This window comes from Ursus arctos, unplaced genomic scaffold (assembly GCF_023065955.2).
Source record: "Ursus arctos isolate Adak ecotype North America unplaced genomic scaffold, UrsArc2.0 scaffold_18, whole genome shotgun sequence".
Classification (NCBI taxonomy): domain Eukaryota; kingdom Metazoa; phylum Chordata; class Mammalia; order Carnivora; family Ursidae; genus Ursus; species Ursus arctos.
In genome coordinates this window covers 39952959-39971673 of record NW_026622852.1, presented here as the reverse complement: position 1 = coordinate 39971673, position 18715 = coordinate 39952959, and the positions used below count along the sequence as shown (strand labels likewise).

The 18715-nt window shown below is 44.1% G+C and overlaps 1 protein-coding gene across 5 annotated transcripts in view; it reads left to right on the top strand.

Moving 5' to 3' along the window:
• Window positions 1-18715, top strand: part of SUSD1 (sushi domain containing 1) — a 176582-nt gene that overhangs the window by 112382 nt on the left and 45485 nt on the right. For 4 of the 5 annotated variants that reach the window (XM_057313679.1, XM_057313678.1, XM_048223083.2 and 1 more), the window contains 2 exons: window positions 5717-5810; window positions 6161-12805. The exons of the other annotated variant lie outside the window; for it this stretch is intronic. In XM_057313679.1, coding sequence (XP_057169662.1) covers window positions 5717-5810; window position 6161 — 95 coding nt within the window. In that variant the 3' untranslated portion in view covers window positions 6162-12805. Of the gene's footprint in view, window positions 1-5716; window positions 5811-6160; window positions 12806-18715 lie in introns of those variants that run through there. 5 annotated transcript variants of the gene reach the window in all.

The following is an 18715-nucleotide window of genomic DNA, read 5'->3' as shown; positions in this document are numbered from 1 at the left end:
ATATGTGTAAGAGGATCACAAACCGTATTCATGGTACACTCTTCAGTCATGGGGTGAAACCCCTGAGTCATTAGTGACTACTCCCGTTTCCCTTTCAGCCCACATTTTACACCTAGGGTGTGCCCATCTCATATCTGGGTTCACCCCCTGAGCATAGGCCTTTATGCCTGTAGCATAGACAACTGGCAGCGCCTCCTTTCTCCTCTCCCACCAGGGGCTCCTTCCTCACTCCAGCCTACACATCTGACTCATATTTCTAAACTGCAGTGCTGATTTGATTATTTCCCCTGATGGTTCTTCCAGAGTTCTCCATTATGTTTGAGACTGGTTTCTAAGGCTTCAGTTTGACATCAGCATACCCTTCTAGTTGCCTCTCGTCTTCTCCGTTCAAAGTGATGTGTCAGCTCTTCTCTGGTTATGGTCCTTGCTTACTTTCCTTAATGTCTTTGTTTATACAATTACCTATTTATTTCTACCTGGATTGCCCTATAACCTTCCTGTAATCTCTGTTTATTAGCTTATTACAATCCCACCTGTTCGTCAAGGTTAAAATCAAATGCCGTGTCCTCCCTGAAGCATTTTTTATTTCCTCAGTGGGGCAGGATCTCTCTTTCTCCCTCCCTCTCTTTAGCCATTCTGCCATGCTCTAGGACAGCTGGTGCCCTTGTCTTCTCTTACTGGATTTCATACCCCTGAGGGAGAGCATTTGAAGAACGGGACTAGTACCTGGCACACACAGGTGCCAGATCAGAATTTAGTGAATTGGTTTGGAGGATTACTGGTCAACCAGCAGTAGAGTCGGATGAAAAATGAAGCACAGTCAGTGCAATACTTAAGTGAGCCAGAGAAGATGTATGTCAAGATACAAGCCTAGCGTGTACGTGTTTGCGTATGCTGTGCACCTGTATGTATACACACATATACAAACACACACACGCATACTTCAAACCTTCATATTGTGGTTGGGAGAATTAGGATATGGCCTCACAAATTCCTGGCCGCTGGTATACGTGCACCTTCTCTCAGTTACTCATTCAAAGGCTATTCTAAGTGTTGCTGGGAAAGAATTCGAAGATGTAATTAAGGTCCCAAGTAGGAAGATTATCCAGATGCACCTGACCTTTACATGAGCCCTTTAAATTTGGACCTAGAGGTCAGAAATGGGAGATTGGAGATTCAAAGGGCAAGATGGATCTGACATAAATAAGGGTCTTTCCTGCTGTCTTTGAAGGTGGAGGGAACCACATGGCAGGAATGTGGGTGGCCAGTAGGAGCTGAGTGGCCGATGGCTGACAGCCAGTAAGAATATGGGGACCTCAGTCCTACAACTGCATAGAATTTGGAAACAAATTCTTCCCCAGAGGCTCCAGAGGGAAATGCAGCCCACTGGACACATTGATTTCAACCTTGGAAGACGCTGAGCAGAGGAGCCAGTCACAATGTGCCTGAACTCCTGGCCCACAGAACTTTGAGCTTATGAGTAGGGGGCTAGCTGCTAAGTTTATGGTGATTTGTTAAACTGCAATAGAAAATGAATTCAAAAATGTTGCTGCTGCATCAGGTGTTATGTATTTCTACATTAATCTCCTACTTTGATCTCCTTTGTCATCTCCCACTCTGCCTGGAACTCAAGTGAGGAGACCTTAGGATAGCAGAGAGGAATTTAACACACTAACTGGATGTCACGGTGCAAATTATTTGTGCCTTTTGGAGAACAGGATTATCGCTTTCAGGAAGTGACCCTGCTCGTATAAATCCATGAAAAAATGTCCACAGCCACAGGAAGTTCTCAAGCCGTCCAGAAGCTTGAGATTAGGCATGGAGTCTTTCTAACTTGCTCTTTAGCACCTGTGATATTTGCATTAGTGGGAGAGTTAAAAGATAAGCCCAGAGAGGCCCTGTCACACCTCATGAACGCTATACCTCCTCTGGGAGCCACCCTGAAAAGAACGGCAGCGTTTAACCTAATGGATTTACTCTCTCCAAGAATGAGTCACTGCGAATCTGTGATATAACACATGATTCACTCGAGTTTCCAAAAGAATATTCTACACATGATTCAGATTAAAAATAAGCATGATTTTATAGCATGAAACCATGAAAGGGAGGGTAACCAGAAGACGGCAAAGCTCTAAAAAATGTAATTCGAATTGGCCAGCCGTAAATTTTCTCAGTGAGGAATTAACTGGGAAAGTCCCTAGAGAAATCTTGTGTGGCTGCACTGTGAGGGCTCTGGGTTGGACGGACTCAGATTTTCACAGAGTACACACACAGAGTAGATCAAGAGACCTATACCAGCAAGAATCATGCCTGAAGCCAAAACTCAAGTCATGTTATGCAGAATTTTAAAAAAAAGATGATCTTCCAAAAAAAAAAATGGTGATCTTCCAATATTTACATCTAGAGTAAGGAATAGTTGGGTGGGCCCATTGCTTAGCGTGAATGATGTCTTGCTGGTGGGTGGTCAAGAGAAAGGTCCAGCAGCTCCTACTTTGCTTCTGTACTGTTGGTTTGTGAGGGGACATTTTAAAAGCAAGAGAAGAGCTAACCGCTTCACATAAAGTAAAGCCTTCTGACCCGGATGAAGCACATTCTAGCAGGTTCATACAATTTGCAAGTGAGATGTTGAACCACGCAGGTGATCTTGAAGAAATCTTGAAGAGCAAACTTAAGTAGACCAGAGATGAACAAAGAACGTGGAGCTTTATATGAGGAAGATAGAGTTTGTAAAGCGTAGTTGATGATAACTTGAGGTCAAGGCCAGGCAAGATCTTTTAGGAGGTGGCCCTGGTAGAAACAGCAGCAGATCCCAGCAGTGAGCATTATGGGTTCTGCATGAGTAAATACACTTAGACAGTTTGTACCTGCTTGAGATAAATATTGTAGATAAGTATTCATTTACCCTTTGTTCTAACTCTTTTAGGTTTCCATTTAAGTCTTTAATCTGTCTGGATTTTATTTTGGCATGTATAGTGTAGGCTCTAATGATCAAAATGACTTTATTCTGAACGGTCAGCCAATTTTCTCAACACGAATTACGAATAATATATAATTTCCCCTAATGACTTGAAACAGTAACAAAACAACAGTAATGAACCATAGCTAACATTTGCCCATTGCCTCCTGGGTCCCGGGCACAGTCCAAACATGACTTATCTCATTTATTTCTCACAATAACCCTATAAGGTGGGTACTGTTATTATCATTCCCATGTTACTAGATCATCACTCAGTGGGGAAATCGAGGCACAGAATGGCTGAATAACTTGTCCAGAGTCCACAGGGTGTTCAAATACAGACTTGGACAACCTGACTTAGAAAGTTTTTGATATACATGGGTTTGTTTCTACGCCATTTTGTTCCAGTGTATTCATCCCTGTGCTGACACCGCACTGTTTTAATAGGTAGTCATTCAAGTCACTCCCCTGATTTTTTTCTCTACTCATTTGTAGTTTAACCACAGCTCCTCCTTCCATTCTGTAGTATGGCTTCTTAAAATGTCAGAGCCGTTTTCTTCTGAATACTAAAGGTAACCAAACAATATAAGCCATGTTTTTCTAGAAGGTCTCTTGACAACACTTTCTGAGGTAATGGGTTTTGCAGAGCTTTTTAGCAAGAAGCATATTCCATGGCTGCTTTTGCTAGTGCCACCTACCCTGTTAGAGAATAGAACCAAACTGCTCTTAACCTGGTTGTGGAGATCAAGCAGTACCCATCAATACAACTCTCTGCAAAGACTGAAAGATTTTAAAGCACTGCTGTCTAATATGGTAGCAACTAGCCGCATGAGGCTACTGGGCACTTGAAATGTGTGCTTGAAATTGAGCACTGGAGATGATATGATTAAGAAACTGAATTTTTAATTTCGTTGGAACTAATTTAGATTTAAACAGCCCCATTGTGGCCAGTGGCTACTGTCTTGGGTAGCGCAGATTCAGTGATGAGAGATTTAAGGAGAGGGAACTCTTCTTGGATGAGCGTCATTCTCCAGGGAAGCGAGTCTTCTCTGTTTTGAGGGTCTCTTTCAAGTCCAGAGGCTATGATTTTTCCTCTCAAGCCCCTCCTCCTTACTTAGCAGATCTTTGCTTTTGCTGTTTTCAGCTCTTTCCAGGCAGTACTGGATGGCCCAGAGGACAGACTAAGCATATGCCCGGGGCATCAGTAAAAGGAGGGTACCGAAAAGTGACATAATTTGGTATTCCGACAATAACAACCACAACAAGTCATCTGGCAAAATTTGGACTTAGTTGCACTTTCTTACACTTCTTCCATGGCGGGCACTGTTTTTCTTTTTTAATTCTGTATATGCAATGTCAGCCCCCAAGATCTTTTCAATGTCTGGTGGGACCATTGCGTGCAGACTTTTGTTCTTTTAAAGAGGAACTTGAACTGCTACAGTCCGAGGCCCCATCATCATCAGCCTGTTCAGGGAAGGGCAGGGCCTGCACCCGTAACTTCTGAGGGGGAGTGTGACCTGCTCTGCCGTAGGCAGAACTGGATTCAGATCTGCACTGGGAGAGCATGGTGTTGTGGTTAAAAGCAAAGATGCTGGGGTCAGGCAGCTCGGGTTTGGACCCCTACTCTTGTATATTAACTGTGTGATCTTGGACAAGTTGCTGAACCACTGCATGCCTTGGTCCCTCATCTGTAAAATGGGAATAATAATAGTACACAGTGTGTTGTTATTACGCCAGGCACTATTATTGTAATACCCAGTACTATGACTATAGTACTCACTAGGTAGTTAGGAGAAGTCATTAGAACAGTGTTTGACATATCATAAGTGCTAAATTAGTTGTTTGCAAATTAAAGCGAGGCCTTTGGTGTAGAACATGATGCTCTGATTCGGTCACTTGGCCCAAACGTGCAACTCAAGTGTGGGTGTTTTTCAGTGTATAGCAAAGGAGCTCCCTGCAGTCGACATATGATAAGCCCCAAATAGAACATATGTATGTCTTTCAGAGAGCTTTTACCTCGATTTTGTTTTTTTAAAAAAGATTTTATTTATTTATTTGAGAGAGAGAAAACACAAGCCAGGGGAGGGGCAAAGGGAGAAGCAGACTCCCCACTGAGTGGGGAGCCCGATGCGGGGCTTGATCCTAGGACCCCGGATCATGACCAGAGCCGAAGGCGGACACTTAACCGACTGAGCCACCCAGGCACCCTACATTAATTTTCTTACTTTATCCTTATGGCAACCTGCTGAGCAGAGCGGGGGAGGTACTAACCGTGTTGGTGTGTCGGGAAAATGACAGACGATTCCATCCATCAGAGAGGATTCATTTGCTATATTTGCCCACTGGCGCTACCTATCATTTTTGGACCAAAAGTCCATATGATGTCAGAATGACTTCTTCCTCAATGCAAAGGAAAACTGCCCATAAAAACTTTCAGGTGCCGTTGACCGAGAGAGGACAATACAAGCAACACAGTCCGCTGTGTTCGTGTGCACAAGATGAGCTTCTTTATCCCTTGTAACTTGAATGTGGCCTGGTTTTCCATTTCCTTTTCAGAAATACCCTGGGACTGTGTTTTCCTGAGGCCCTACACCATCAGGGCCAACTCAGGGGACGCAGAGGCACTCTGGGCATTCTTGGGATGGTTTGTTAAATGGGGCCAAGCTCTGGGTTAACACAGAGTGGGCACAGGTGCACGTGTGGCTCCCAGGAGGGCCGTGATTGCGTGCTGTGGGCTCAGTGTGTGGTTTTGTCCTGCAGATTCGTCATTCGTGCTGCAGCAGATGGTGGGCGTCGGGCTGGGCTCCATGGCTGTTGTGATTGTTCTCGCATTCCTCTCCTTCTCAGCCGTGTGGTATGTGAGACTGTCATTTTTGAGAAATGAGTGGAATGGAGGAAGGATGGGGTTGGAGTCATGAAGAACAGCTGGGATTGAGGAGGGTCAAAGGGGCTGTGAGTAGAGGTTGTCCTGGGCTCAGCACTCAGCAGGTGACAGGCATGAGTAGCTCTGCACCTCAGGGCGGGGAGGGGGATGCCCTTCTGGTGCAGAAAAGGAGCAGAGTCAGTGATGGCTGCCCTGGCTACTCAGAGAGCGGTGGCTCATCTCCCATCCTGCTTCCCACGAGGGCACGTGAGCTGCACATACAGATGCACCAAGGGAAAACCAAAGTGTGTCAATGGACTCTTTTCCTCCTCCACGTCTAGATTGCAGATGGGCGCTACGTGTGGAGAATGCAGTGCTGCTGGGGCAGGTGTAATGACCGCTTCTCAGGCGCCTGCCTACACAGAGGCCCCGCGTGGCTTCCATCCAGGCGTGTGTGGGTCTGCAACTTTTTCCATTCCCAGCCTGGCCCCATTTCTGGATTCAAGATGGTGGATACCTCTGTGGAACCCCCCAAGAGGAGGAAACTCAGGAATTGCTGACGTCTTCTCTGCTTGCTGCACGACCAGTTCTGTGTCTGTGAACTGGAGACCCTGGAAAGACAATGCAATATTGGTCGCAAGCTACAGATCATGTGGGCTGGACCTTTGTCTTCCTCTGAGTGATTCCCGAGAGTCAGCTCTTCCAGACATTGAATGCAAGAGTCTCTGCACCTTCCTTTACAGCCTCTCTGAATTAATTTGGAATCCATCTTTTTACAATGAGCAATGAGATGGACTTAAGTTTGGGCTGGAATTTGCCTTTATGAAGGAGGTCATTGAAAAGGCTAGAGATCATTGATAGAGGCAACTTGTCAAACACTTGAGAAGCAACCCCTTTCCTACAATTAATTGACATACTAGTAGAAAGTATACTAACCTGGCCACTCCAGTAAGTTCCCTGCGATGTTTGTTAGGCAGCATTGCTTTGATACAGATCCATGGGTCTTACAGGTATTCAAAAGCCGTAAGTTTTCATTCCAATAAAAACATTCTGTTAATTTAGGCAGTGCTTCTCTTCCACACCAAAGTCTATAGCAGTCTTGGCTAACTTTTTTTTATTACTCTCTCTTAAAAATGCCCTGTGTCTTCCTTTAGATCTGGTGCTCATGTAGTGACAATGGACTGAAACACTGGCCAGCGTCCATGTGTTTACAGGGAAGGGGGAAGAATGTGAGTGATATGATCTCCCCCTTTACCTACAACCTCAGTAACTATGACTGTTACTTTTTCATGACCCATGACATATTAGATGTAAGCCGTCCTGGGCCCAGTGTCAACTTGCTGAATTTACAGATGGAGTGTATTAGATTGGACTTTTAAAGCCTGAATCAGTGTTCTTTTCTTTCCTCCCTAACCAATGACGTAATTCCAAGGCTCAGTAAGAAACGAATGGAGCAGAGGTATGTGGCTTTCCTAAGTAACAATGGAATTCTCTCTCTTCTCCCTCTTTTTCGAGGCCTGGAGAATAAAAAGCATGCGGGAGGAAAGCGGGGGACAGTTCTAGTATACAACCTCAGGGTGCAGTGGATATGAACGTGACCCTGGAATCGTGCAGGATTGCAGTCTTGAGGAAGAGGGACAATGTTCCTGATGCAGTGAGCTGGTGTGTTCTCTCTCCGCTAGCTCACTGGGCATTGGTGGGAGTCAGATCTGAGTGATCTGGGCTGGTGGGCAGAGGAAGAAACGAGAGGAACAATAGAAACAGGTGGAAACTGTCCGTGCGGCTACCCTGTCCTGGGACACCTGGCTCCAAGTATATCCCCTCAACTGGGAAGAGTCAGAGAGAGGGAAGTAATATCCTGACACTTGGGTGTTCAGGGACAGCCGTCAGCCCCAGTCCCGTCAGCATTAGGCAGTATTCGGAATAATTGTCCTTTGTCCTCTAAGGTACTACTTCAAATTATAACCTAGGATCACCATTTAGAACCTTTCCTGCTCTCATCTTAGGTGACTTACAGAGTAGAGCTCTCAAAAGACTATTACAAATAGCTTTCTATTTTTAATTTTTATGTGCAACTATTCAAGCTCATACTGTTTTCACAGCCTTTGAATGAAATTTGGAATCATTACAAAGTATCGTGGCTAGTGTAGGGTAAGATCTCTGATGAGTAAGGCTTTGCTGAAAGCCTCCTCTATCCAAAAAGAGAATCCTATTATTATTATTATTATTATTATTATTATTATTATTATTATTTCTGTAAACACCATATGTTTCTGCAGGCCCCTTAATTTCTAGCTTTAGAATTAGCTGCCAAAGAAGTTCTTGGGGGTCCATAGGGGAGCTTAGCAAAATTGTCATTGAAAGGAAGAAATCCCACTTGCTTAGTATCAGAAGTTTCTGGTTAAAATAACTGACTAAATATTAAGTAAAATATTAGGTAAAATGTACTTCTGGGTACAGTGAGGAAGTGTAGAATAGTTTATGAAAGAATACTAAAATATTAAAAACATGGACTTTTTCACTGCCTCTAAATGTTCCAAATGGTAGCCCAGGGTTGCTCGGAGGTTTATTTAACAAAAGCAGGTGCTGAGCATTAGCGAAAGGATGTACCATCTTGCTGCAGTTCTAACTGTTTTCTCATAAACACAAGGGCAGCCAGAAGTTCTCTAAATTTGCCTGGTAGCTTTGCCACAAGACTCTTTTTTTTTTTTCCCAAGGGATTCGTGGTTAAGGTGGGGAGGGCATCTCAGGAGAGCAATAGTGGGTCTTCCTGGGAGAACGCAGGGTCTGTTTGTGGAAGGACTGGTTGGGTAGCACTGGAGTTGGGTTTGAGTGCCACTAAATAAAGCTAGGTCCAAGCTGGGGATGGAGGAAGGATCTTCCCCTTATTAACTGTCTGGGGGACAGTGTGTTGAGGTGAGCACTGAAACTGGTTGTGAGCTCCCTTCTAGATGAGGAATCAAAATTGGGGGTTGCCCAGCCATGGGGCAGATTGTCCCCTGGCTGGTTTGTGTGTGTGCACGCCTGTAGTTTTGAGTTATCTCCACTGGAATTTTTGTTTATACACATCCTTCCATTCCCTCCTCATGACACTTATGTATGGTGGGAAGGTCAGGGGTTACCGTTTTCCCCACTTTAGGATGGAGAAATGGGTTCAGACAAGTATGGGACCTGAATTGTGGGGTCAAGTCTTCTGACTGCAAGGCTAGTCCTCATTTCTGGAATTGGAGCTAACCTTTGAACAGCCCTTTGGGTTTGGGGGAAAGTCAGGTCGTGTGTGTGTGTGTGTGTGTGTGTGTGTGTGTGTGTATTTTTTAACCATTGTCCTTTACTGTAGCACAGGCCTTTTTATATCTGTCTTTTCACTATAAGGTGTCTCCCCCTCCCTCTCTCACTTCTAGAAGGAAACACAAACCACCAAACAGAGGGAGCTTAATTAGGGGAAATAGGTAATGTCTATCTCTGACTCAAGACCTGAAATTGCAGCTGGGCACTTAACCAAGACCAGAGAGAAGTGATTATCTGGTAATTCCACATTAGCTTGGAATCGAGTTAATATTTAAATTGATTTTAAAGGAAGTAAAACAGAATTCTCAGTGCTCCCTTTTTATTGCTAATCTCACATTCAGATTTTCTGAGCCTTCTGTTTTCCCATTCTATTCATCTAGGAGAAAACGAGTCTTAGTAACAGTAGTCAATCAAATAGTGTGTTAGGGGTCTTTTGCCTGCCACAACCATTGTCGCTGAGCTGAAGTGCACGATTTGGGAGAGGAAAGAGGGTGTGGCTTTCTCTGCACCCACGTTTGTGGGCGGGTGAGATACATTGAAGCAAATCAATTTAAAAAAGCAGTGTACTCATTGTTTGGGAGAAAGAGGATGAACGAATCATTTTGGCGATGTGCGTGTATGCGTGCGTATCCGTATCCATAGATTTTGGGCACAACTCGGGGTTAGCAAAATGGGGTCCAGCTACACGTGTTGTTTTGTAAACCACTGCTTCTTTCCTTCCTGGGCACATTCATTTATTTGTTTTTTCTATGTCAGTAGTGACCATGTTAAAGTTTGTGCCCTGGTTTCTTAACCAATACTCTTCCGTGCATGGTGCATTTAGAATGTTTCCAGATGTTTACTATCCTTATACAATTCATATAATTATATGTAATTATCATTTAGGCTAAATTCCTAGGAGTGAAATAGAAAACGATATAAATTTTGAGCTTACTGCATATTGTCAGAGGAATCTCAAAAGAAAGTTTATACCAGTTGATATGCTCACCAGTAGAAAGCCTCAGCATCGCTGGGCACTGTGGACGTGTTTCATCTTGATTAATCTGATGGGTGAAAAATGATGACTCAGCGTTTTACTTGCATATCTCTATTTTTGCCTGTGGATCGGTCATTTGTAGTTCTGTCTTGGTGAATTGCTTTTTTTTTTTTTTCCTCAGTCCTTGGCTTATCTTTTATTGATATGAAAAGCTCTTTGTAGCATAGTAATTTTTTCCCCCTAGCTGTCATATATTTTGTAAACAAACTTTCTGGTTTATCATCTCCCTTTTGACCTTGTTTGTGTCAAACGCTGCCACACAAAACCTTTACATTTGTATAGTCAAATTTATCAATCTTTTCCTTATATATTTTGCCTTCGGTGCCATGCTTAGAGGGACCTTCCAATCTCAAGGGAATAAATCTAATTCAGCAGTTTAAAAAAAAACATTTAAATCTTTAATTCATCTGAAATTTATTTTAGTATAAGGAATGAAGTTTGGGGGACGGGGTGGGTCTTTTTTTTTATTAAGTTGCTAAATGGTTTAGGGGCGCCTGGGTGGCACAGCGGTTAGGCGTCTGCCTTCGGCTCAGGGCGTGATCCCGGCGTTATGGGATCGAGCCCCACATCGGGCTCCTCAGCTATGAGCCTGCTTCTTCCTCTCCCACTCCCCCTGCTTGTGTTCCCTCTCTCACTAGCTGTCTCTGTCTCTGTCAAATAAATAAATAAAATCTTAAAAAAAAAAAAAGTTGCTAAATGGTTTAGCCAGTTGTCCTATTAACATTCATTGACTTTTTTCCCCTCAGTGATTTGAATTATATACTGAATCATATACCAAAGTCTATTTCTGAACGTTCCCCTTTATTCTACTGATCTATTTCTGTGCCAATACCACCTGCTATAACTTTAAAATAGGGTTTTTTATACCAAGTAAAAAGTAAGTTGCCACTTTTTCTGTTAAATCTCAGATTCTGCTCAACTTTTATTATATATTTATTCATGAATACATATTTATTGTAGATAAACTAAAGAATTATTTGGTCAGTTTTCCCCTCAAATCTTAACATTTTTTTGGGGGGGGAGGGATGTGTTACATAAAGAGTGCTCCCATCCCATAACATGGTATATATCTCCATTTAATTTTTTGTGTGTGTCCCTCTCTAGAGTATTCTAGTTTTCAACTTACAAGGTAGTTTATGCTTATTTTTCGTATGTCTAGGTATTTTATCTTTTATTATCCTGGACTCTTGAGTCACTACCTCAGTTCCTGCGTCTGAAAGTGCATCCCACACCCTCTCACTGCTGGCATTACTGGAGTTCTCTTGCCCTGGAAGTCTGTCCTTTTTCGGGAAAAGTCACATCAGGGTGGCTCCTCCAACATAATTACTTTCCCAGGTATCTGCTGGACTCGTGGAAACTCACAGATCCTTGCCATGCCAAATGGAGGACTGCCTGCTCTCGTAGCTCGCTCCAGCCACAGACCAGTTTTCTTACTCATTTGACCCTTTGTCCACCCGTTAGTGAAAGTGTAGCTTGCTCCCGGTGTGGTTCCCACTTTTTTGTCCTGCTGTCTGGCCTGACAGCCTCAGCTTCCTGACCCTTGAGTTTCTCACCCTTGGAATCAGTTACCAGGCCAGTGTGTCTTCCAAAGCTTTAGGGTACAGAACTCAGATTTTCTGAGTGTGGGGTTCCCTTGAAGTTTCTCTTTCCAGGCTTGCCCTGAGGAAGGTCCCCTTACCCCCCTCCCCTGTGGTGGGGGATAGAAAATGCTCAGGTCACCAACGGCTTTCTCCAAAGAACTTCTTTCTTTTGACCTTTTCCATTTAAATCACTTTATATCCTACATATTGGGCTAAGGGTCACAAGACTATTGGAAAAACCTCCTTTTAGAATATGGAAGTACTTGCAACCTATTTTTGTTTCAGGGTTTTGGAACTTTGGTCAAAACAAAAAGAACAGTTTGGGGTCAAAGCATATGAAAGTATAGCTCACAGAAAAGGAAATGTAAATGGCCCTTAAATGTTAAAAAAAAAATGTTCAACCTCCCTTTTAAGAAAAATGCAAATTAGTTAAGATACCATTTGTCACCTATCAATCTGAAGGAAATCCAAAAGCTTAACAACACACTCTCTTTTAAGACACTCGAACACTGTTAGTGAGGGTACAGAATGGTACGACCTCTATGGAAAGGAAGAGAACCTGGCAATACTTACGTTGCCTTTGTCCCATACCTCCTTCCATCCCACTTCCTGTGGGCTCACCTGCACACGTTCAGAATGACACAGGTACACAGTTATTCACTGTGATATTGTTTATTGTCGCAAAAGCTGCGAAACAACCCCCATGCCTCTCAGGAGGAAACCATTTAAATGAACTATGATCCTTCCTCATAACACAGTGGAATACCATGCAGTCATGAAAAGGGTACGAGGAAGAACTCTGTGCGCTGATATGGAGAGATTTCTAAGATGTATTTTTTGTGTATATGGTATTTTATCTTATGTGTAAGGGGGAATGAAAATATGTATTCAATTTTGCATAAAGAAACACTGGAATAATAATGAATTAATGCACATGGTTACAAATAGAGCAAGGGAGAATGGGGTGGGGTGGACAGGGCGAAGGTGAGTCTTTTGAGTGTTTCTCTTCTCATTTCGTTTTGGTTTCGAACATGTGAGTATATTACTATTCAAAAACATAAGAATAAAGTTTCATAAGAAAAGGTGTTCCTTTCATATCTAGTTACACGTGTCAAATCAAAACCTGACGGGGACGGTGTGGCTTCGTTCTCAGCCTAATCCAAGACACTGAAGATTTGGGTAGGATTGGTTTAACTCCTTATTCCAAAATCGGCAGGGCGTTCAGTGCTGTCTTTTACAATTTCTGCAAATTTTATGAGGGAGTAGAGGTGCCTGTGGTACAACCCTGGGATCAACCGTAAGGTCTAGTCTCTGCTTCCTCTGAACTGGTTCCGTGGATGGATCGTCTCACTGTCCTGTGTGCGTCCCTGTTCCGCCCCCACTGACCCACCTGTAGTGCTTGGCTCCTTTCCATGATTTCCACTCAGAGTCTCACTAAGGACTTCGGGCGTTTAGAGAACATGAATAGAGAGTGTATCATTTTCAGTTGATGCTGTAACGAACTGCCGTGAACCCAGCGGCTCACAACCACACACACAGTTATTAATTTACAGTTCTGGAAGTCACAAGTCTGTCATGAGTCTCTCTGGGCTAATGTCAACATATTGGCAGAACTGTGATGCTTCTGCAAGCTCTTGGGAAAAGACGTTTCTTTGCCTTTTCCAGCTCCTAGAGGCCGCCTACATTCTGTAGATGTGGCCTTTCCTTCATCTCCAAAGCCAACAGTGTGGCTTTTCATGTCACTCTCTTCACTCTGACTGGCTGCCCACCCCTTCTTTCACTTATAAGGATCCTTGTGATTACCTTGAGCCTGCCTGGAAAATCCAGGATAATCTCCCTACCTCAAATTTCTTAATCGCATCTATAATGTTTCTTTTGATGTGGGAGAGAACACAGTCACAGCTTCCGGTACGTGGACATCTTTGGTGGCCCTTATTCTGCCCACTACAGAGTATTATATTTTAGATATGCAAATTACAAATGGATATTAGTTACCCCTGTTCTTCAAAGTTCCCTTCCCTTCCCATCTTCATTCTTTATGAAACATCCTAAATTCCAGAAATACAGAACAATATAGTTCTGTCCTTTTCTTTCTTTCTTTTTTTTTTTTTTTTGCTAATCCATGTCATAAGCATCCACTTGACCCAAATGGTTTACCGAAGTTCTTTTGTTGCTGTTACCAAAGTATTATTTTATTTGTTTTTTTAAGATTTATTTATTTATTTTAGCCAGAACGTGTAGGGGGAGGGGCAAAAGGAGAGGAAGAGAGAATCCTCAGGCAGACTCCCTGCTGAGCACAGAGCCCAATATGGGGCTCAATCTCATGACCCCGAGATCATGACTGGAGCCAAAATCAAGAATTGGGCTTAACCGACCAGCCACCCAGGTGCCCCACCGAAGTATTATTTTAACCAAAAACTTTTCCTCCTTAATTCTGTTGCCGGCTGTTAACTTCAACTTTACATATATTTGGCCTTCTGAAAATTTCACAAAGCTTTTTATTATTGAGTGTATTTTTCCTTGTTCCACAGTAGTGATTGAATGATTTTTCTTAAAAGTTTTTTTGTGAACCTTTGGTCATGTGATTTTGGGGGACAACTAGAAACTAGAACGTGAACTGTTTGTCAGAGAAGTAGAGCAAAGACTATGTATACTTGTAGCCATGTATTAGTTTTCTGTTTGCTGTGCAGCAAATGACCACAAACATGGTGGCTTCAAACAGCCCATATTTATTCTGCCCAGTTGCTATGGGTCAGGATCCGGGTGTCATTTAGTTGGGTTCTCTGCTCAGGGTATCACAAGTCTGCAGTCAAGGTACTGGCTAGGGTGCATTTTCTTTTCTTTTCTTTTTTTTTTTTTAAAGATTTTTTAAATTTATTTATTCATTCGACAGAGATAGAGACAGCCAGCGAGAGAGGGAACACAAGCAGGGGGAGTGGGAGAGGAAGAAGCAGGCTCATAGCAGAAGAGCCTGATGTGGGGCTCGATCCCATAACGCTAGGATCACGTCCTGAGCCGAAGGCAGACGCTTAACCGCTGTGCCACCCAGGCGCCCCTAGGGTGCATTTTCATCTGCAGGTTCGACTGAGGAAAATTTCTCTTCCTTGTTTAGATTGTTGGCAGTGTTCATTTCCTTGTGGTTGTATGGCAGGGGGTCCCAGCATTTTGCTGGCTGGTGGCTGGTGGCTCAGGTCCTAGATGCCACCTACAGTTCCTATGGGCCAACTGCAGTTGTCTACCTTGTGGCCTTCCCGAACACAACTGCCTAAGTCATCAAGCCAGCAAGGAGAATCTATGACTGCAGGGAGGACATAGTCCCTCTTTTAAAGGGCTTTCATCTAAGTCAGTCCCACCCAGGACAATCTCTCTTCCTTTTAACTATCTACAAATCAACTAATTGGGAACCTTAATTACATCTGCAAAGTCCTTTCACCACCTGGCAGATGGGGCGGGGAAGGGGAGGGGTACAGGGGTAGAGAAGAGGAAGATTATATAGGCTGTGAACAGTAGGGGGCAGGGATTGTGGGCCATCTTAGAATTCTGCCTACCATAAGAAGCTAAAGAAAAAAAAATCAATTATGAACTTTAAACTTCACCACAGTATTTCCTGGGTCCTTCTGATGGGGCTATTTTGACTTTATAACAAAACCCTAGGGTATAATTTTGTTCTCTCTAGGGAGAAGTGCCAGGGCTGCCAGGAGTAGAAATGACCAATGGCTCAGAGGTTTTAAGAAGGCAGCTGGGTCTTTCTCACCCTTGACTGCTTTCTCATCCTTGACTGAATGCATTCACTTGAGTGAGGCACAAAGATTTGGGGGAGGGAAAGGGCACCATTTCTCTGGGTCCATGGTCATGCGTCCTATCTCCTAGCCTTTGGGTTAGCAGGATTCAGGGTTTGTGAACATGGCCTGAAAAAGTCTATCTCTGCCAATCTTGAGAGAGTAGTGTGTGGCCCTGGAGGGTTAGCTATGATCCCTGGAGGTGGCCATGCTGAGTCTTGGTGGGCTAGACAGGGTAAGACAACATTGACCAGACTCAAGGCTTCCAGAGGGTGGTGAGAGCTCCCGGGATCAGAGCTGGAGAGCACAAAGGTCATCCCCAGCCCCCAGGACCCTCCCTAGCCATGGACTTGGCAGTAGGTGTGTACAGGAAAGAGTGGCTGGGGCTGAGGGCAAAGCAATCACAGCTCTCAGCCACTGGACATGACTTCTGGTGAGGAGTGGACCCAAGAACCTGAAAGAGGCCTAAGTTCCAAGAGTTAAGGGAACTTGGCATTTTTGGGCTTGATCGCTGTGGCTTGGGATCTCACAGAGATGAGCACAAGATGAATCCAGGGCCTCGTGGTTTGCACAGGCTGTGCCATGCTGGTGATGGTCAGGGACACAGGGAGGCTCTCCACTGTGCTGCCTCCTGGTTAAAAAAGGGCAGAGCCCAGGACAGGGGAATTGTTATCACAGAGCCTAGGAAGGGGCAGTAGCCGGGCTGTGCATGTCCTGAGCTGAACAAGGAAGACTATGTCCCAGTCCTGGCCAGAGAATGTAACTGTCCACACTACGCATAGCCCTATAAGGGAGATGGCACATGGGGCTGTCAGGCTCCAAGAATCCAGCCTGTCTCCAGCTTGCCACCAAGACTGCAAAGCAGCTGAGTCCAACTTGGCTACCTGTGATCTGCATTCATCAATATTCTTACTGGATTTCTCTTGGAAAATTAATGCACAGCCATCTGGTCTATCAATCTGAGTTTGGTGCATCTGAAACAATTTGCTGGATTAGATGGGGACTGAAGGAACTGCACAAAGGCAAAAGGACCAGCCACCAGACTGCTCTCACAAGACTACATCTCCACCTCCAGCTGTAACACACCTCTGGTGTCAGCCACTTTCCTCCCTTTCCCCTCATTCCTGCAGCCACGCCTCTGACTTCCTCTCTGTACCTGCAGGCTGCTGCTGCTGGCCCCTGCAGGCCTCATGGAGAGGCCACGCAGATGGGGTTGCGGTTCCATGCAGAGCTGGAACCCACAGTGGAGATAGAGCTGGAACCCACAGTGGAGATATAGCTGGGGGAGCAGGTGAGTCTCAGTGAGAGCCAAGCATAGAAAGACCAAGGCTTACAACTGAGATCAAAGAAAGAGACCCACTTCTGGAGGGAAACGGGCAGTCTGCCTTCCTGGAAGGACACACGAAACTGAACAGCCTTGGGGAGTCGACAGACAGCCTTGGGAAGTTGATGGACAGCGTTAGGAAGGTGGCCTGGTGTGTGGTCTGTATTGATCGTACTGCACACTTAGCTTTCTAAGGTTGACCGGTCAGCTCATTGTCCTCAGCCTCTGCCTGCAAGTGGGTTGCGAACTGGCCCTTCATTCCCCACGTGGCTTTCGTCAGTTGGTCTCCCAGGTCATTGCCCTTAATCCCTGGGATTTCACCAGTTTCCCAAAAACATAGGATTCATAGAACCTCTCATCTGCCACTGCCAGTTTGCCTGCATTTTAGGAAACTCTGACAAAGTTTCCAAATGGACCTTTTTTTTTTTTTGCTGTAGGACTTCTGCTTTGCATAATTGCTTGCTTGGTCAACCACCATGCTGCATGCTGATAAACCAGAAGTAAAATAAGGTGTTTGAACTGAGTAACAGGAAAAAGAACTTATTTTGAGCAGATATTTTCGGAGTAAAATGAGAGCCTGAGACTTGAGTCTGAAGGAGAGGATGACCAGCTATCCTCAACTGTCCAGCGTTTCTACAGGGAGGCTCCGAAATTCTCTGATCTCAGTGAATTCCCATCCTGAGAGGCTCCTCAGGAATAGCCTTCTGAGGGTGGTGATAGGTCACTGGCGTTGTTTGCGTCTATTTTTATAAGATTTATAGTGAATACTTACAGTGAAAGAAAACTTTTTTTTTTCAAATTGTAACACACTCCGAATTGTAACACAAAGGGATGGGGTTTGAGGCACAGTAAAAAAAAATCATAGCTTAAATTAGTCTGAGTTATACCGTACTTTGGAAATGCTCCAAATAGTTAGGCCACATACTCTAAGACCAAGGTGTGTAGATAATGACGGTGATGGTGATGATGGTGATGATGGTGATGATGATGATGGTGATGATGGTGATGATGGTGATGATGATGATGGTGATGATGGTGATGATGATGGTGATGATGGTGATGATGATGATGATGATGATGGTGATGATGATGATGGTGATGGTGATGATGATGATGATGGTGATGATGATGGTGGTGATGATGGTGATGATGATGATGGTGATGATGATGATGTGATGATGGTGATGATGATGGTGATGGTGATGATGATGATGATGATGATGGTGATGATGATGGTGATGATGATGGTGATGATGATGATGATGATGGTGATGATGATGGTGATGATGGTGATGATGATGATGGTGATGATGATGATGGTGATGATGGTGATGATGATGGTGATGATGATGATGATGATGGTGATGATGATGGTGATGATGGTGATGATGATGATGGTGATGATGATGATGATGATGGTGATGATGATGGTGATGATGATGATGATGATGGTGATGATGATGATGGTGTTGATGATGATGGTGATGATGGTGATGGTGATGATGGTGATGATGGTGATGATGGTGGTGATGATGGTGATGATGATGATGATGGTGATGATGGTGATGGTGATGATGGTGATGATGGTGATGGTGATTTATTCCCAGGAATAAACTGCTGAATCACCACAGGTTTTTGTTTGTTTGGTTGGTTGGTTGGTTGGTTGGTTGGTTTGTTGGTTTTTAACTGCTATTTCCTGAATGTCATTGTCCAGTTGGAGTGCTCTGGGTCCACCCTTGACCCCACCTTTATAGCCTGTGTGGCATTTGGAGCCGTGCATTATTGGCAGTCCTCGCTGCTAAGTATAAAGCTTTGGTGGCCATTTCAAAGTACTGGGGAAGGATGGATTATTAGGAAAGGGTGGGAATAAATGTCTAACCATTTGGGAA